Genomic DNA, 18,474 nt, shown 5'->3' with positions numbered 1-18,474 from the left:
GATCCCCAGTGCGGGACATGCAGGAGGCAGCCGATCCATTGATGTTTCTCTCTCTCCCTTCCTCTCTCTCTAAAAAAAAACACATATATTTTTAAAAGATCACTAATGACAGTATTGTGGAATCAAGGGGTATTTTTTTCCTTCTGAAATTTGATTTTCGCACTACTCTTAAAACCAAAAGCTAAACAAAACAAACCAAGAACAACAATTAAAAACTTGGCAGTTTTGACCTGGCCGGTTTGGCTCAGTGGTTAGAGCGTCGGCCTGCGGTCCTGAGAGACCTGGGTTCGGTTCCCGCTAAGGGCACGTACCTCGGTTGCAGTTTGTCCCCAGCCCTGGTTGGGTCGTGTGGGTGGCAACCACTCGACGTGTCCCTTTCACGTCGATGTTTCTCTCTCTCTCTCTCCCTCCCACACTCTATCTGAACAAAAAATAGAAAAAATGTCCTCCGGTGAGGATAAAAAAAAAACTTGGCAGTTTTTTTTGAGTCAACCACCAAATTTCACTTTCTAGATGTGTACAATATGTAAAATGGTAAATTGTGGGAAGGATAGTAAATCCCACAGAATGATAGCTATTATACTTAGTCTCATTGCTATTTACACTACAATAATTTACGTCAGAGAGTATTAGGAAATCTCTGTTTTGTTTCCTCCTGGCCACCAAGAGGCGCACTTTGGAGGAGAAAAAAGGCGAAAGTAATCTAAAAGCTGGGGGCGGAAAAGCGGCTTCAACTTCTGGCGGAAATGGATGCCCCCTCCACCAGGTCTTAGAAGTTCAGAAAGAATTCTAAATATTCTACGTAGTCTCAACAGCAGGCATGAAAAAATTTCAGTACTACTCCTATATATTAATGTTTAGTAAAAACAGGTAACCCTCAAACTTTTTCAGTATTATTTCTCTGACGTTTCTTTATTTCTGAACGACCAAGAGCCGGAAGTGCTCGCCTCTTCCCTGCCAGGACCCAGAGGTCAAGTCCCATCAGGCCTCGCGCGCCACCTCCCCCTCTCTTCCTCGGCGCTGCCTACGGAGTTGGCAGCAATCTTCTACTCGGTGAGTTTTAATCCGTGGTCATCTCTGTCTGTGAGGTCTTTATTAGTCCCCATCGCCCCCTGGTGAGGACGCCTGCCCTTCCGAAAGGACGTCTCTGTGGTATTGCTCTTGTCGCCTGGCTGGAGCGCGTTCAGGAACACAACGAAGGGAGGTGACCCGGCCGGTGATGGAGTTTCGCTTATCAGGGCTGCTTGCGCTCCTAGGGAGGCCTCTTGGGGTCAGTCTGAGCTGCAGGCAGCTTGTTGGAGCCCTAGGGATGTAGATTGCCGGTTGGGGCCAGACCGAGGGGGCTCCTGCTGGGCGTAGAGCCGTCTGGGGTCTGTGGCCTCATTGGCCAGGGCTCGAGCCGTCGGATTACTTTGATCTGCGGTATCTGCCCACATGGTATAGAAATAGAAATCCTATTTTCGTTGCCCGACACTCCCTCTCTCTCTAGTCTCTGGCCCTGGGGTTACTGCTGCGGCGGGATTGCCAAAAAACAATCGAGTTGCGAGTCGAGTCGTTCAGTTACCAGAAATTCTGTTAGTGGGTCAGAATCGCTGGGAGTTTGAAGCTGTATCCTTATCTTCGAGGAAGTCATGGAGGGATTAGGAGGTGGAGGTCGATTAGTACCTACTGTGTGCGGAACAAGCAAATTGATGGCTGTGAAGAGAACAAACGGTACTGCAGTGGGAAAAGTGAGGGTTAGGGACAAGGATACCTTGAGGAACGTAACTTTTGAGTTGATCTCCAGGTAGAATGGTAAGTTCAAAGGCCCAGAGGTGTTTCAGAAGCACATCTAGTGGTTTCTTCTTACCAAACGTCTTTGGTCTGGGCACTGCCAGTGTTACATGTGCGATTGCATTTCCCATTTTTACAGAATGGTTCATGAGTCTGTCAAAGGCCAGCGTAATTAAAAGGAAATTGGACCGTCTGGGAGTTGGGACACTGTGGAGTAGGATTTTCTGCTACTTTTGCAGGCAGAGAACATTTGGGGGCCAGTTTGTTTTAGGTTAGCTATTGGTATCCTTTCTTAGTTTTGAGAAGGTGAGGTGATTCTAACCTCCCAGGATCGCATCTGGAGAGTGGCTAATATTCTGCCAGCTTCGGAGATGGGAGGGAAAGCAAGCCTGGCAGAGGTACCCATTCCATTCCCCGCTTGCCCTGTAGCTGGTGATTGGAAGACTCTCTGCAACAACGTTAAAGCCCTGGGCAAGGACAGCCTCTTTCCAGTACTGTTCTTTGTTTCATATAATCTGTCTCTTTTAAAGGCGCCATGGCTGCCCTCAGACCCCTAGTGAAACCCAAGATTGTCAAAAAGAGGACCAAGAAGTTCATCCGGCACCAGTCAGACCGATATGTCAAAATTAAGGTATGTGGTCCTGGGATGGAAGTGAAAGTGTGTTGAGGTACAGAAAAGGGTTCTTGAATCAACTGTTAGATTTCTGGTATCACCTAGCCAGAAGATGACCTTTGGCAGATGAACCAACCAGTCTGGTTGGTAGCATTTACTGGCACTCAGCCTCCTGAAGTGTAAATTGAGATAAATGACAAGGCATAGTTGGCTGTTTGAGGTGTCTAGAGGCTCATACTTATATCATATTTCAGGTGGCCTTATGATGGTATGAGGTAGATTGTTCTTATTCTATAGATGAGAAAACTTAGGTCTTTTTTTAAAATACGTTTTTATTGATTTAAGAGATAGGAAAATATCGATTGGCCACCTCCCACATGCCCCCTCCTGAGGAATCGACCCCCCAACCCAGGCATATGCCCTGACTGGGACTCAAACCAGGGACCTCCTGGTTCATAGGTCAATACTCAACCCCTGAGCCACACCAGCCAGGCAAGAAAACTTTGGTCTTGGTTGAGTACAGTGTGGAAACCCATGCTCTTCCTCTTACTGTGTACACAATCCCCTCGTGTTCCATTGGTGTGCAATCTGTTTTTTGCTTAGAAGGACCATGGATGTGGGTCTGTATTCCTGGTGTGCAAATACAGGAATCTTATTTATCTTCACCAAAAAAAATAAAAAGTGGTGAAATACTATTACCCAAAGACAGCTGTTTGTCATGTTTCTTTTCATTTGGTCCCCTTTTTCCTCAAAAGGGAAAGTTGACAGTCTGCACAGACACTAACCCACCTGTGTGTCTTCTTTTAGCGGAACTGGCGAAAACCTAGAGGTATTGACAATAGGGTGCGCAGAAGATTCAAGGGCCAGATCTTGATGCCCAACATTGGTTATGGGAGCAACAAGAAAACAAAACACATGCTTCCCAGTGGCTTTCGTAAGTTTCTGGTCCACAACGTCAAGGAGCTTGAAGTGCTGCTGATGTGCAACAAGTGAGTTGGATCCTGCCTTTGGGTTCATATGTCAGAAGTATGCATCTGTGTGAGCATTTTTGGTAGGAACTCTAGACCTTTCAAAATGCATGTAGAGAAGTTGTGTGTTCTCTCAAGAGCTTAGTGAATGCTTGTTGGGGACTTCAGAATGTTTTTGGGGGAGGCAATGACTTGTCCTGAGAATTGTAGAGACCCAAACAGAAGGACTTTGACACTACAAACATTGTAGTGTCCTTTTGGCAGTTGTTTCCAGAACATCGCTTTGTCTGTGTGAGGGGTAGCCTCGCACCTATGGAGCACTTAAACTGTGGCCACAGGTTATCTTCAGAATGCTACAAGAATGGAGGAATTACTGTCTGATGTAGAGTTCAGTGTGATCAGATGTGCAGAAAAGAAGGAAGACTGCAGGCAGAGGGCACTTAACAGAGTGTTGTATAGATGCAAGAGCGTATGGAGGGGTCACAGCATTACTTTCTCATTGTTTTAAGAAAGTTAGACACTTGATGAGCTCTGTGTGAGACTTTGGGTCTGCTTAGGCCAAAACTAGGACAGTGGGTTGAGAAAAGATTGCTTGTGGGAAGTGATTTAGACACAACTGGTATCGATCTGTGTGTACACATGTTTTTTGAAGACACAGGTAATAAAACTGAACAAAACTATTTTGGGTTGAATTTCTAGGTTGGAGATTTAACCAGGCATTGAAATGCTGGAAATTTTCTTTAGAAAGGATGAACATAGGGATTAATAATGGTGGATTCCCAAACTGCACTAAGTCGGCTGATAGAGAAATATGACAGAAAGATGCAAGCTAATACCTATTGTGTAGCAAAAAATGATTGTAGTGCAAATGTTGCAGTATCAAGAGCCATAGAAATACTCTAAATCCATGACTTTTAATCCACAAGTTCCATTTCCCCGCATTTATCTTGAATAATTAAAAAACAGGGAAACTTTATAAGCTGATCATTGCAACAGTAACTGAACCATGGTAAATATAATTGATGGGTGGTGGGAGTACAGTATGGAGTAGAATGGTATACATACATTTAAATATTATCATGTATGGAAAATGCCCAAGAAGTGGGGAGAAAGTATGTATAAAACAAAAATATTTTGTTCTGCTTGTCTCACTGTTAAACTATTTTCTTAGAGGTCTTCAAAAGAATTATATATCCACTGCCTTATTTAATCACTCCGTATAATCTTTTTGCTGAAATTCCTCTAGGGATAGTGTCTTGTCTTAATCTGCTTTTTATGGCTTCAGATCACCTCTTTACTGAAATGTGTTCATTAGACCAATTTGTTATCAGATTAGAGTATGGTGTAGCTGTGAGGAATGGGTGAGACCAGTTCCTGGCTCCCATGCTCAGGAAAATGTTTGGTGTTGCTACTTGTTGGGTGGCTTGATGCAATGTTACTTTTGAGTTGAATTTCATTGGCAGCAGTCAAACAAGTAAAATGTTTATGGTCTGGATCAGGGAACCTTTGGATTAATCATACTGTTGTGATCTGCTCTGCTACTTGGAGTTCCAGAACTTTTCAAGAGCAATTCTAAGCTCTGAGACTTCCCTGAGCTGGACAGATTGGCTAGAAAGACTGAGGGAGAATCTCTGAACCTGGAGTCTGAGGCTGGGCCATCCTGGCCCTGTTCATTACTGAATGTGTGATTTGGAAATTCACTTCCACCTCTTGCCTGTAAAATGGAAGCAATACCTGGATTACAAGGGCTGCTGTGAGGATTAAATAAGAGGCGATAGTGCTAACGCTTTTTGTTGCAGCTAACACTTTAAGAGCCTTGCTAGAACCATGGAATTTGAAGAGTTGGGATTTGGGGGCATGCAGGTGTCATTCGGCAGCCATTTACCAGCATGGTTTTTGCTTTGTGCTGTGGCTCTGGCAGTGAAGTGACCAAAGCCATTGCCTTCCCAATGGAACACAAGTGTGTTCTAGGCTGGCTTGCTTCTTACCTACTTATGGATTCTCTTGCAGATCTTACTGTGCTGAGATTGCTCACAACGTCTCCTCAAAGAACCGCAAAGCCATTGTGGAAAGAGCAGCCCAGCTGGCCATCAGAGTCACCAATCCCAATGCCAGGCTGCGCAGCGAAGAAAATGAATAGACAGATTGTGTACACATTGTATTTGTGTTAATAAAACCATAAAATTCTGCCATCTGGCATTTCTGCTCTTGATTTTATTCTCTAGTTTCTTGCTTTGACTACTTGTCACAGAGATTGTTCTTTTGCCTGTTAATGCTCTGGAATCTAAATTTGGAAGGGGTTTATAAAGGATACTCAATCCTTCACAGGGCACCAGCCTCAGGTGCCCAGACCATCCTTGGTCGGCTCCAGTTAGGTCTGGGGAAGACTTGGCTCACAGACCAAGGTAGGTTCTGAGACCCTTGAGTGAGGACCTTGTAGTTCAGAGCAAGAAGTTGTTCTTGGCCTCGCTTTTGTAAAGTTTGATGTCAAGTTACCCTGTGTGGTTCTTGTGAATATTGAAAGAAATGTATGAAAGGATCCAGATGAATTTCTTTCCTCTTTAAATTCTTAATTTAATGCTAAAATAGCACCATATACCTTCTGTCCAAAAATACAAAACAGGATGACCCACAAAAGCCCTGGATGTTTGAAGGTGGCTTTCAATCTCCATTATATAAACTCCCAGCTTGCTGCTTCAGGCATGATTTCCACAAGCTGTTTTTAATTCTAAGGTTATGCCACCCCAAGAAATGGTACTAAGTTACTGTATAGGTCACATGGGACATGGTATGTGGTACTCAAGTACAGCGATTTTCAACCTTTTTCATCTCCTGGCACACAAACTATTAAAATGCAGCACACCAAAAATGCAATTTTGATTCACACCAAGCAGCTACCGTGTTGGCTGTTGTCACTTTTTTATTTGACAATCAGAAAAGAGGTCAGTGCACCTAACTAAACAGGTATTGCATGTTTTAAAAATTCTTGCAGCACATAGGTTGAAAATGACTACTGTAGTTCAAGACTTTACAGAGGTGTTATTTTCACCATCCTGGTCAACTAAGCTAGGACTAAAACTTTATGATTTTCTTGGTGTGCTTGCTATGATTGGATTTAAGGCTCTTAATTTGAGGAGATAAATGTCTTACAGGTTGACTGCCTCCTTTTCAGAACCTAGTAGTAAACATTTGTTAGATAAATTATTGGTCGTTTTTATTGCTTTTTTATCCTCACTTGACACTTTTGCATTTATCTTCAGATAGTCTGGGAAGGAGAGGGAGAAAGAGAAACATCAATGTGAGAGACATTGAGTGGCTGCCACCAACACGACTCCAACCAGGGCTGGGGACAAACTGCAACTGAGGTGCGTGATCTTAGAAACCGAACGCAGGAGTAGTCTGTGGGCCAGCGCTCAAACCACTGAGCAAACCAGCCAGGGCAGGCTTTTTTTTGTTTTGTTAATCTTCACCAGAGGATATTTTCCCATTGATTTTTAGATAGAGGGGAAAGGAGGGAGAGAGAGAAATCGATTGGTTGCCTCCCGCATGACCCCAATGAGGTTCAGGGATCCAACCTGCAACCCAGGTACATGCCCTTGACCAGGAATTGAAACTGTGACCCTTGGGTCCACAGGCTGAGGCTCTAACCATTGGGCAACATTAACCAGGGCTCCATGATGTCTTTAATTGTTTTGGGGTTAAGTGGTGTGACTACTGACTAGAGGAATTATGCAGAGAAAATAGTTGTAATTTAGGATCTCTCCTTTATTAACATGGAATAGCACAGAAAATTTTTTGGCCTGTTTTTGTGTCCTCAATACTAAAAGACATTCAAAACCTTCCTCACCAACTGGTTAGGCCTAGGTGGTTGTCATGAAAGATGGTTTGTACTTTGGTGCTTTACTGTTTCCCAGTTTGCTGCATAAGTTTTGAAATTAGAAAAACAGCTTTAATTCACTTCCCATACTCTCCACCCACCCCCCTGCCGCCCCTGCAAGAAAACATTTCTGGTTCATCACTGCCAATTAGAATTTTTTTTTAATTCTAAAAATGTGAAAAGCTCAGAAGTATCTGAGTTTTTAAGATGCCCAGCCAAAGCACTAGTTTTTGGTGTATCAATTCAAGTGCATTGTAAAAATGAATGGTGTGAAATCTGGGACACGAGTGGGAAGAAGTCATCCCACTGCCTCCTAACCTCTCACAGCTGTGAGCACAAGATATGTCTAAATACTAAGTATTTTGTGAGGCAGGGCCTTCTCAGCTGGGAAGAACCAGACCAGTGAAGTCACCTCAATCTTGTGAGAGGCTTGGAAAATTCCGCCCTGTGCTTTGAATGGCTGTCCTGAGTTAAAGGGCCCAGTTGTTGGCAGCCTTACAGCTTCAGGTTGGGGGCTTATGAGTTGGGGTCCCTGGAGAAGGCACTGTAAACCCAAACAGGAACAAGAGGGCCCCCAAGGAGATGAAAGTTGAGAAGTAAAGGCTGGTGGCCTTCTGTGCTGGGAGAGTGAGGCCGAAACCTTAGGCTTGGGTGGGTCTCCTTATCCTGAGTAAGGGCCCATCTACGGGATGGGGTAGGACTAGCTGAGCTCCATTGAGTCTGTGCTGGGGGCTGAAGTAGAATCCTTCTGGATGCTTTCAAAGAGGGAGGCAAGTTCGGGGTTGGATCTGATTTGGGAAGAGAAATCAGCCATGATGGGGCTCTTCCCCACTTCTGGGATGGTCAGCAAGGCGGCCACTGCCCTCATGGCAGAGCGCTTCAGTTCATCTTGCTTCTCAAATTCCTGCTTCACAGAACCAGCTTTGACCTAAAGTGGGAAACAACAAAGCCATTCTTTATTGAGCCTGTCCTTGCACCACAGCCTCTTTGGCTTCCTCTGGACCACCTATGGCACACTCCCCTGCTTATATCTCCTATGGTTCCAACCTCCTGATGGTTTCTTCCACCTCTGGGCTTTCACACTAGCTGGTTTTCCAAGAGGGTGGTTCTTTGTCATACAAAACAACTTCAGTGTCACCGAAAGGGCCACTGAGCAACCACTCTACACTACTCACTTTTATTTTTTATAGTAAATTGATGGTGACAACTGGTATAAAGTGTTCATTTAATCTCCTTCCCCTGACAAGAAGTATTAGACTATCTTTTTATTGTGCTTAAAACAGACTCTTGGTACCAGAGGACTTCCCTGAATGGATCACTGTCACAATCTTCTAGGCTGTCATCTGTCCATCTGTAGATGCAGCTGGAAAGTAAACATCCAGAAGTGCTTGCCTGCTTTCTGTTTCCTCATCCCTGACCTTCTCCCACTTACTCAGAGAATCTCAGGAATTCCCCCACTGCTTATGGAATAAGGCCTTCTGTGACTATACCCAGACAACACTAGTCTCTCCCCTCAAGAATCTGTGATGGTTAAGAACTTGGTATTGGGATTGGACAGTCCTGGGTTCAAATGGCTCTGCCCGGTGAGAGCTGTGACTTCAGGTAGTCACCTTTTTTGTCCTTCACTTCCCCAACTATAAAAGCCTCCTCTTAGAGGGCTGCTGTGAGGACTAAATGACCTTGCAGGTCCATATCCCTTTCCTGAAACCCTTGAAACCAATGTGCTTTTGGAATTCAGAGTTTGTTTTGTTTTTTATAAAGGTGATAACGTGCAGATAACATGGGTCAAGTACAATACCCTGTCATCAGATGCACTAGTATTACCCCACCAAGTTTATGAAAAATGTAAGGATATTCTGAATATCATAAAGAGGGAAATAAGGTCATAAAGAGTCTCATGCCAATTCAAGTTAAGTTTTGGTGCCAAACAAGTTATTAAAATATTTTAGTTTCCAGAGCTTCATAGGATTCAGAATTGTGAATGAGGGATTGGGGACATGGATGTGACAAGCTCTCATCACTGTGCTAGACAAATAGCATCCTCTGGGCAGCCAGACTGAGTGGCTTTTGTGCAGGCCTTGGATGAAGGAGAGTAAAAGGGTGTTTTGTTGCCACAACACCATTTGCAGCCCCTTCCTGTGGACTAGGTTTTTTCTCCACGTCGTATGGGTCAAATAAAACCAGAAATATTTTGCCACTGAGACTGTCAAGAGTTCAATGGCCCTGCAGAACCACTGTTTTCTTTGACTTCATACTAAGCATACGTTAAAAATAGAAGCTCACAAGGCAGGTTTCTATTAATTATCACTTTTATCCACATAAAATTTCTTTTTTTTAAAAAGGTTTTGCTACTTGGAAATGACTACTCTATGGATGTCTCTCCTCTTTAAGCTCCAATCTAAAATACTCTGCCCTCTTTGGGACTAATTTTTTCACTCTTCCAAAATCCAAATTAATTCTTTCATTCAACAGGTATATACTGGGTACCCCTCGGTGTGCCAGGCTCTGTTCCCAACATGGCAGCTTTCCATGAGGCCTTCTGCCCCAGATCCCTCCCTGGACCCTTGAAGCACTCCAGTCTAGCAGCAACTCTGCCCATATCAATCAATCAGTCAATCTATGATTTCTTTCCAAGAGTCTGCCTCAGTCTCCCAATTAGGATGTGAAAGGAGGGAGCCCACTAGGTTCAACGTTACATCCCTAGTACCTTGCACAAGGCCAGACACCCAGGATATATTTAATGAATGACAGAGACAGAGCTGGATTTGAATCCCAGCTCTGCAATTTTCTAGCTATGTAGCCTGGCCAACAACTTCGCCTCTTCAAGCCTCTATTCCCTTGTATATACAATGGTAAGAATAAGAAGTAACAAGTACTTTATAGGATGAGGATCATAATTAAAATAAGCACTCCTCACACCACCTGTACCACAAGAGGTTCTTGGTAAATGGTAACTATGAACAATCTGCAGAAGGCCCACAGGTATGCACAGGGCTGGACAGGGGCTTACTTTGGCGATGCAAGTGGCTCTGAGCGGCTCAATCAGCCGGTCCACCCTCTGCAAGACAGGTGCAGGACACAGGGTAGCCAATCGTGCAAGCATGATGAAGGTCAGCATCTGCCCAGGAGGAAGGAGACAGAGTTCTTGGTGAAGTGGCCCAGGACCAAAAGAAGCAGGCCCTGGGGAAGAGCAGAGACTCTGGGACCCAACACCTGGAGCTCAAGTCCAAACTCAAGCACTAATCCCTGCTCAGGCTCCTGCCAGAGGCTGGTAACACCAACTATGCCAACAGCACTTGACTGTTCTGAAGAGAATCAGATCAGAAGAGGCACCAGGGATGGAACAGTTCTAAGCTCAGACGCCTACGGAGCCAGACAGGTACTGTCCATGAGTGAAGGGGCCGGATGGGTACTGAGAAGGAGTAAGGAGTCTACGCTCCAGACAGCAGCTACTAAGCTCTACGCAGTTGTGGCTATGTGGGAATGCGGCCCTGACAGACGTTTTTAAAAAAAACCCTGATTTTCATGTAAAATCTCTCAATTTTTAAATGTTGACACATGATTTAAACAAAACAAACAAAAAACTGTGAACTGGCCCTGGCTGGGTAGCTGAATAGGTTAGAGCATTGTCCCGATATGTCAAGGTTGCAGGTTCAATCCTCGGTCGAGGCACATACAAAAATTAACCAATGAATGCATAAATAAGTGTGGCCCAGTCGTCCCATAAACTGAGAGATCCCGGTTCGATGCCTGGTCAGAGCACATGCCTGGGTTGCAGGCTCAATCCCCGGTGGGGTGTGCAGGAGACAGCTGACCGATATTTCTCTTTCACATTAATGTTTCTCTCTCTCTCTAAAAAATCAATAAAAACATATTTAAAAATAAAAAGTAGAACAACAAATCAATGTTTTTCTCTTCCCCACCCCTTCTTTCCTCTCTCTAAAATAAATAAATAAATAAATAATAAAAACTTTGAACCCTGGCCGATTTGGCTTAGCGGTTAGAGCATCTGCCCATGGACCAAGGAGTCTTGGGTTCGATTGCTGGTCAAGGGCACGTACCTCGGTTGCAAGTTCCATCCCTGGCCCCAGTCGGGGTTGTGTGGGAGGTAGCCAATTGATGTGTCTCACATTGATGTTTCTCTCTCACTCTCTCTCTCTCTCCCTCACTCTCTCTCTCTCTCTCTCCTTCCTTCCCACTCTAAAAAAAAAAAAAAAAAAATCAATGGAAAAAAGTATCCTCAGGTGAGGATTCAAAAAAAATAAATAAATACATTTGTGAGCTAATTAAAAATGTCTACAGGCCCGGATTCACCCTCCTCCGCACCGAAAGGGGCCCGGATTAGTTTATGATGCCTAATGCCATCCTCTCTGCTGTTCTGCTCCCAGTCCTCCTCTTTTGTTTGGAGCATGTGGAGATCAGGGCAGGTAGATAGCTGGTGAGGAGAGGTGGACAATATGGATTTCAAATGACTACCCTTTATACTGTGTGTCATTTATAGGGACTCTACCATTTTCAAAAGAGGTCACCATTATTCTCCAGGCTAAATCCAGATCTGTAAATGTATTTAGTTGGCTAACACAATTTTTTGTTTGTTCTGGGTTTTTTTAATCAGCCCAGAGTTTGCACTGATGCCCAGGCCTTGTCCTGTGCTCTGTGCAGGGCAGGCAAGAAGGGCATTGGCCAGAGAAGGAGAGAACAGAAAGACTCGCTCAAGCATGAGAAAAACCCATTAAAAATAATTCACTTTTATCATTCAGTGGGTCTTGGCCATCTTTCACATCAGTACATAGAGATCCAGCTTCCTCTTTTTAATGCGGCTAGGATTCCATGACTGGAGGTACCCAGTTTATGGAGCCAGCTCTCCATAAGTGGACATTTAGGTAGCTGTCAGATTTTCCCAATTCCCAGAAATCAGTGAAAAACAATCTTGAAACATAAAACTTTGAACATGTGCAGGAGTCAGCCCAGGAAATGGAATTGCTGGGTCAAAGGATGTGTCTGAGAATCACAAGTTTTTCTAGTTATTGCCAAACCATCCTCCAAAGAGCTTGCCAGTGTAGACTCCCACCAAAGGTGTTTGAGACATAGATTCTTTTTCTTACTGGAAAAAAACAACACAGCTATTTTCATGGGGGTTCCTGGGCTAGGGAGTGGGGGTCAAAAAAGTAGTGGGCCCAGTGGCACCTGGCCGTCCCCTTGATATGGGGAGGGCATGGACCGGCAGGGGGCTCATCCTACCCGGATATCATAGTGGTCCTTCAGGCCGTCTTCCACATGGTTCAGGAACTCGCAGATGTCCAGCTGGCCCAGACAGCTCTCGAGCAGTGAGTACATGCACTCAAAGGCTGCCTTCCGCACATCCAGCCCATCATCCACTGTGTGCTTAAAGGGCCCCATCTCCACCTGCAGGAGGGAAGGATGACAGGTTAGGGGATGTGACCCCAGAGTGTGGGAACACCTTCCCTAGTTCCTGCAGCATACCCCACATCTGTTGTTCTGTACTGTGTGTCATGCCTTATGCTCTCAAGCCTGCATGCCTTTGCTCAGCCTGCAATGCTCTTTGATGATGATAACAATACGAATTATCATTATTATAATCTACTGAGCAGTTATGATGTACCAGGCACTCTGCTGAGTGCTTGACAGATGACATTGTACTCAAGCATCACAACAGCTCTAGGAAGCCAGTGTTACTATTAATCCTGTTTATCATTTGAGGAAATCAAGGCTCAGAGAAGTTAATTTAAGTTGACCAAGGACACACAGATAAGTGGCTGAACCAGAATTAAATCCTAGGTCACTCTGAAGCTTTTAACCATGAGGCTCTGCTCTTAATGGTAAACTCTTCTCACATCCCTCCAAGCCCAGCTCAAATGTCCCCTCTTTTGGGAAACTTTCCTAACCCCTCTCAACAGTCACTTTCTCCTCAGTGATGCTAGGTGGTTCAGACTTTTTTATGACATTGTATGATGATTTAGCTGTTAAATCACCTTTAATCTTTGCCTTTTAAGTCCTTACTTCACCAATTGGGCTCAAACTAAGTTAAATAATCAGCAGAGTGGTTGTCTCTGTCCTTCAGGAGGCCATGAGCTACTTGGTGCAGAAACCATGTCTGGTTCAGCTCTGAAGCCTGGCACTCAGACACTCTGCTGGTGCTCCATGAACACCTGCTAAATGCTGAGTGATAACAAGAGTCACCAACATTGACTGAGTGCCCACCATATGCCAGGAACAGTTCTGAGCATCTGCAGAACTTAACTCATTGAATCTTCTCAACAACCCTATGATGCAGACATGATTATTTTGCTCATTTTGCCTGTGAGGAGAAACTGAGGCTCGGAGTGGATTAGGTTGCCCTGGCAGGGTCACACAGCTGGGAAGTGGAAGGGCAAGACTTGACCCAGGCCATAGGACCTGGTCACCTGATAAGCTGGACCCTAATCCTCACCACAGCCTCGTCAGTCAGGCCCAACAGCTCCTGCTCAGTCCTCCCCCAGCCTCACCTCTCGGATGAGGTCCCGGCGGATCTTTGTCTCCTGGTAGAGGAGGGGCAGGATGTCATCCAGCAGGTCCCGGACCAACGAGGGCTTGTTGTGCACGGCTGAGTTGAAGAAAGTCAGAGTGGCCCGGCGCACGTTCAGGTCTGGGTCCTGCAGGCTTTCCATGAACTCTCCTGGCAGAAAGATGAGAGGGGGTGTGAGAGACGGCACAGATAAGACTCAAACTACCTCCACCCCCACCTGGGTTACCTGGTTCATGTGAGTTATGCATACTTGGCTGAATGGGGCTGAACATGTTCTGAGCATCTACTTTGTACCATGCACAACAAGCCTTCAAATCCAAATTCTACTACTTCCTAACTCTGGGACCTTGAAGAGCCTCCATGTCCTCATATGTAAAATGGGGGTAATAGCAGTATCTATCCTGTAGCACCGTGTTTATGATTTAAAATGTAAGTAGTATATAAAACACACACCAGAGAGCCTGGCACAAAACAAAGATCCTACAAATGTTTAACCTGATATTATTACATTTGAGGCTCCTAAAAATCAGAGGGGTGAAGAAACTTATACAAAGTCACACAGCACTTCTCTAAGTATACCTTTTTTGTATAGTTCAGACTTCTTAATAACTGTGTTAATGTTTTATATATTCAATAAATAAATAAAATCAAGAATTAGGGATCCCTAAAAATAAAAACCTAACTGTATTTCAAATGATTAACATAACCACCCAGGTTATGAAGGAGAACACAACTCACCCAAGTAACTTCCAAACAAAGAATTCTGATTGCATGCCCTCAGGCTAAAGACAAAAGAACTACAAACAAATATTGACTTTACACAGAGATAAAGGTTAGCAATTCTCACACTACTTTCTGTTTATTCCAAAATTAAGCAAATAAATACCTTGTAGATAATAGGAGCTGGGTTTTTCCCTGAAAGAGAAGGGTATTTGAAAAGGAGAAGGATAGAATGAATCTGTGGTGCTGGACAGGAATAGGAGCTAACACATGGATATATGTGTGTCTGTCTGTGTACACACAGTCATACATACATATATTTCCTAGTACGTACTGTCTGCTGAGAGGGCCTAGAAGCAATGGCACCCCAGTAGCAATGAGCATGCATAGTGTGCAGATATTAGATTCTCAACTTAAAGGAATCGGGCTCCTTGGATAAATGGCTGATTCTAGGGCTGGGTCAGAAAAGATGAGGCTGGAACACCTTATTGTGCCAAAAAGTAAGGAAATGCTCAAAGATTGATGGAAACATGTCACTGAACCCAGACACCAGCTCGAAGGGCTCCCATGTGCTAAATCTGAGACAATCTTGAGAATCAAAACAAATAAATAAAGACGGTAACAGATTATAACCCACTGAATGAATGAGGACTCTATAAGTCTATCATGATCTGTTTAAATCAATCAATCAATAAATAAATGGGGGGGGGGAATCCCTATTGAGCACAGAATCCAAACTAATAAATATGGAAGAAATGCTGAAATTTAAAAGTTGCCATTTGGCAACTGTCAGTAATCACTGATTCAGGCAAGAACCCACAATGGGCCCTGGCCGGTTTTGCTCAGCGGTTAGAGCGTCGGCCTGCGGACCAGACAGACCCGGGTTCGGTTCCCGCTAAGGGCATGTACCTCGGTTGCAGTTTGTCCCTGCCCCGGTTGGGGTCGTGTAGGTGGCAACCAGTTGATGTGTCTCTCACGTCAATGGTTCTCTCCCCACCCCCCTTGCTCTATCTGAAGATAAATGCAAAAATGTCCTCAGGTGAGGATAAAAAAAAGAAACCACAATGGGTGAAAAACATAGTGAGCAAAAATTTTATAAGGAAGAGGATATTTTGATAGGCTGAAAATATTTATTCATTCCAAAGGAAAAAGAGTAACTTTAGAGTGAAGAAACCTGGAAGTCTCTACCTTAACAAGGTGATCACAGTTATCACCAGACAGAGGACAAACTGCCATCATATGCCTCCTGATGCCACGCATTGGGGAGAACAAAGTCTCCCAGCAGAGTGGAATTCCAACCCAGGGCTGGCAGCCTTGGGGCCCTTCAACTGTGCCATGCTGGCTGCTAGGATCCCCAGTCTCTGTGAGAACACAACTGTGAGGAACCAGCAAGACCTGAGTTCAATCCACTCTCTGAACCTTAGTTTCCTCATCTGTAAAATGGGGCCAGTCCTACATTCCACACAGGGGGCTGTGAGAATTAACTGTGATGAGGCATATCAAAGGATCTATGTGGTACCTGAGACACAGTAGAAACTAAAAAACTAGTTTAAACATACAACAACAAAAATCAAATACCCAGGTGGAGGCCCCTGGGGGTGCTAGCCATGGGCAGCTCAGGCAAGATATAGAGAAAAAATCAGGGCTAGGGGCAGGACACAGGACGAAGTCATTGCTGATGATATTGCTATAGCTTTTGGACGTGTTCTCCAATTCTGAGTATAGTCATATCTGCTGATCCTTTGGTTTCACACAATGGTGTCCCATCAGGTGAAGATCAGCACCCCTATTTTATGGCTAAGGATGAGATGATACATCCACACTCACACAGCCAGGGAGTGGCAGAGCCAGGATTTGAACCCAAAGACTCCAAAACCTCTCCACAGTCCAGTAGGTTGCCCTGCCTGGAAGAGGAGAGCCAGACTCCGGTATGGTCCAGTTAAAGACTCATAGGTGCACTGGCTGGTATGGCTCAGTTGGTTGGGCATCATCTCGTGCACTGAAAGGTTGCTGGTTCAATTCCCAGTCAGGGTACATGCCCGGGTTGCAGGCTCAATCCCCGGTAGAGGGCATGCAGGAGGCAGCCAATAGATGTTTCTCTCTCATCAATGTTTCTCTCTCTCCCTCTCCCTTCCCTTTTCACTAAAATCAATAAAAGCATATTTTAAAAAAATTAAAATAAAAAAATCAATAACAATATTTAAAAAAAATAAAAAAGACTCACAGGCTTAGAGCTCTGAAGAAGTGAGAATGGTCCTGAAGAGGTTCAAAGGGATCCAATGCATTTGAGAGGTTGGTAGTTTTCCACTTCTAAGACCCTGTGTAGTCATGGAACACTTTTCCCCTCAATTACACATGGAGTTTCCAAAACCTTAAACTGCAGATTTTCTTGGTCCCATTTTACAGATAAAATAATTGAGGTTCAGAGGCGAGAAGGGGCATGTGGGGCTCACCAAGCAACTCAGTGGCAGTAGAGGGATTTGAACACAGGCCCCACTTCTGTCATTGGGGTGAGGTGGCCTCCTGAGACTCCAACTCTCTTCAGTTAATGTATGAGAAAAATCAGGCCAAGTTCAAGGGCTGTGGAGGGGACTGAACAGGCTGGGGGAAGACGGGATGCTCTGCTCACCAATAAAGCTCTTCAGAAGGGGGTCAATGGGATGGGGCTGGTCTGAGATGAGGAACTTGACCGCTGTGATGACGGTGCTCCGGGTGTGCGGCTGACCTGCAGGACAAGAGACAGTGGCTTGGTGAGGGGCGGGGTCAATACTGGATACCAACAGGTCAGAAGGTGCCAAGACTCTCCTCTGCCTTTATGAAAGGCAGAAATAAACCCCTTCCCCACTTGAAACTCCCCCAATCTTTGGGAAAGTCAATGCTACCATTTCCCTTGGCAGCCTAGACTTGCCCTGAATTCTTCATACTGTGGCTGAGAGAGTAAAACTGTCAGTTTCCAGGTACCCACACTGCAAGATACAAATGGAGAACCAACCCCTGGCCGGTTGAAGCGTCGGCCTGCGGACCAGAGAGTCCCAGGTTTGGTTCCCGCTAAGGGCATGTACTAAAAAAAAAAAAAAAAATATGGAGAACCAAGAACTCAATAGCTAAGAGCCCAACACTAAGAAAGATCTTTACTCAGACCCTGAGACTGCATTCTATTTTTCAGACACATTATTTCAGTTAATCCTCAGGATTGTACTATTAATTGGTTGATAATAATATATAATATATAAATTAAAATAACTAATAAAATTACTAATCTCTATTTTATATAGGAGGAAAGATAAGGTCACGCCTAAGGTCACACAGCAGATCCAGAGTTCAACAGCTGAGCCTTGGCTGGGTGGGCTCTCCTCCCCAGCCCTGCATTCTCCAAGCAGGGGGCAGCTGTACTTCAGGCGGGCTGAAGACCAAGGGAATTTCAACAGAATTCAGAGCATCTCCAAAGTTTGGGAATAAGGAACTCAGTTTTCTTTTCTGCTTGCTTTCTGACTGGAGAAGCTGAAAAAAGGGAGGGAAATACATTTCCCATTGGGTGAAAGAAATAAATCAGCAGCTGCCCCACATACTTCTCAGTCTCCTCTCTAAATTGCTCACATGTTACTGGCATGTTTCGCAGAAATAGGAAAAAAAATCCTAAAATATGCATCGAACCACAAAAGACCTCAAATAGGCAAAACCATCCTGAAAAGGAAGAAAGCAGGAGGCATCACACTTCCTGACGTCAAGCTGTAGTATTAAGCTGTAGTCATCAAAGCATCATGGTACTGGCATACACACAGACACATAGGACAATGGAACAGAATCAAGAGCCCAGGTAAAAACACAAGCATGTATGGTCATCTAATATTTGACAAGGGAGCCAAGAATGCTCAGTGGGGAAAAGACAGTCTCTTCAATATATGGTGCTGATAAAATTAGATATTCACATGTAAAAGAATGAAACTAGATCCCTGTCTTACACCACTCATAAAATTAACTCAAAATGGATTAAAGA

At 44.5% G+C, this 18,474-nt stretch overlaps 2 protein-coding genes and 1 non-coding gene across 3 annotated transcripts in view; 2 read left to right on the top strand and 1 right to left on the bottom strand.

Moving 5' to 3' along the window:
- The first annotated feature begins 981 nt into the window (after positions 1-981).
- On the top strand, positions 982-5,566 carry RPL32 (ribosomal protein L32). The gene is made up of 4 exons (XM_036266722.1): positions 982-1,053; positions 2,304-2,404; positions 3,194-3,375; positions 5,365-5,566. The coding sequence occupies exons 2-4, from the start codon at positions 2,309-2,311 to the stop codon at positions 5,492-5,494; spliced, it is 408 nt and encodes a 135-aa protein (XP_036122615.1). The 5' UTR covers positions 982-1,053; positions 2,304-2,308; the 3' UTR covers positions 5,495-5,566.
- Positions 2,093-2,232, top strand: LOC118633651. Its single transcript, XR_004960209.1, has one exon. It is a non-coding gene; the product is annotated as a small nucleolar RNA SNORA7 (small nucleolar RNA).
- A 1,810-nt stretch (positions 5,567-7,376) lies between the features above and the next one.
- The window catches only part of CAND2 (cullin associated and neddylation dissociated 2 (putative)), a 32,010-nt gene continuing 20,912 nt past the window's right edge, over positions 7,377-18,474 (bottom strand). The window contains exons 11-15 of the mRNA XM_036267334.1: positions 17,107-17,202; positions 13,738-13,907; positions 12,473-12,637; positions 10,242-10,349; positions 7,377-8,159 (exon numbers count right to left, since the gene is read on the bottom strand). Of these exons, the coding sequence (XP_036123227.1) occupies positions 7,932-8,159; positions 10,242-10,349; positions 12,473-12,637; positions 13,738-13,907; positions 17,107-17,202 (767 nt within the window). The 3' untranslated portion in view covers positions 7,377-7,931. The remainder of the gene's footprint in view (positions 8,160-10,241; positions 10,350-12,472; positions 12,638-13,737; positions 13,908-17,106; positions 17,203-18,474) is intronic.

The sequence above is a fragment of the Molossus molossus genome, unplaced genomic scaffold (assembly GCF_014108415.1).
Source record: "Molossus molossus isolate mMolMol1 unplaced genomic scaffold, mMolMol1.p scaffold_m16_p_18, whole genome shotgun sequence".
Lineage (NCBI taxonomy): Eukaryota > Metazoa > Chordata > Mammalia > Chiroptera > Molossidae > Molossus > Molossus molossus.
This window is presented reverse-complemented; position numbering and strand designations above follow the sequence as displayed.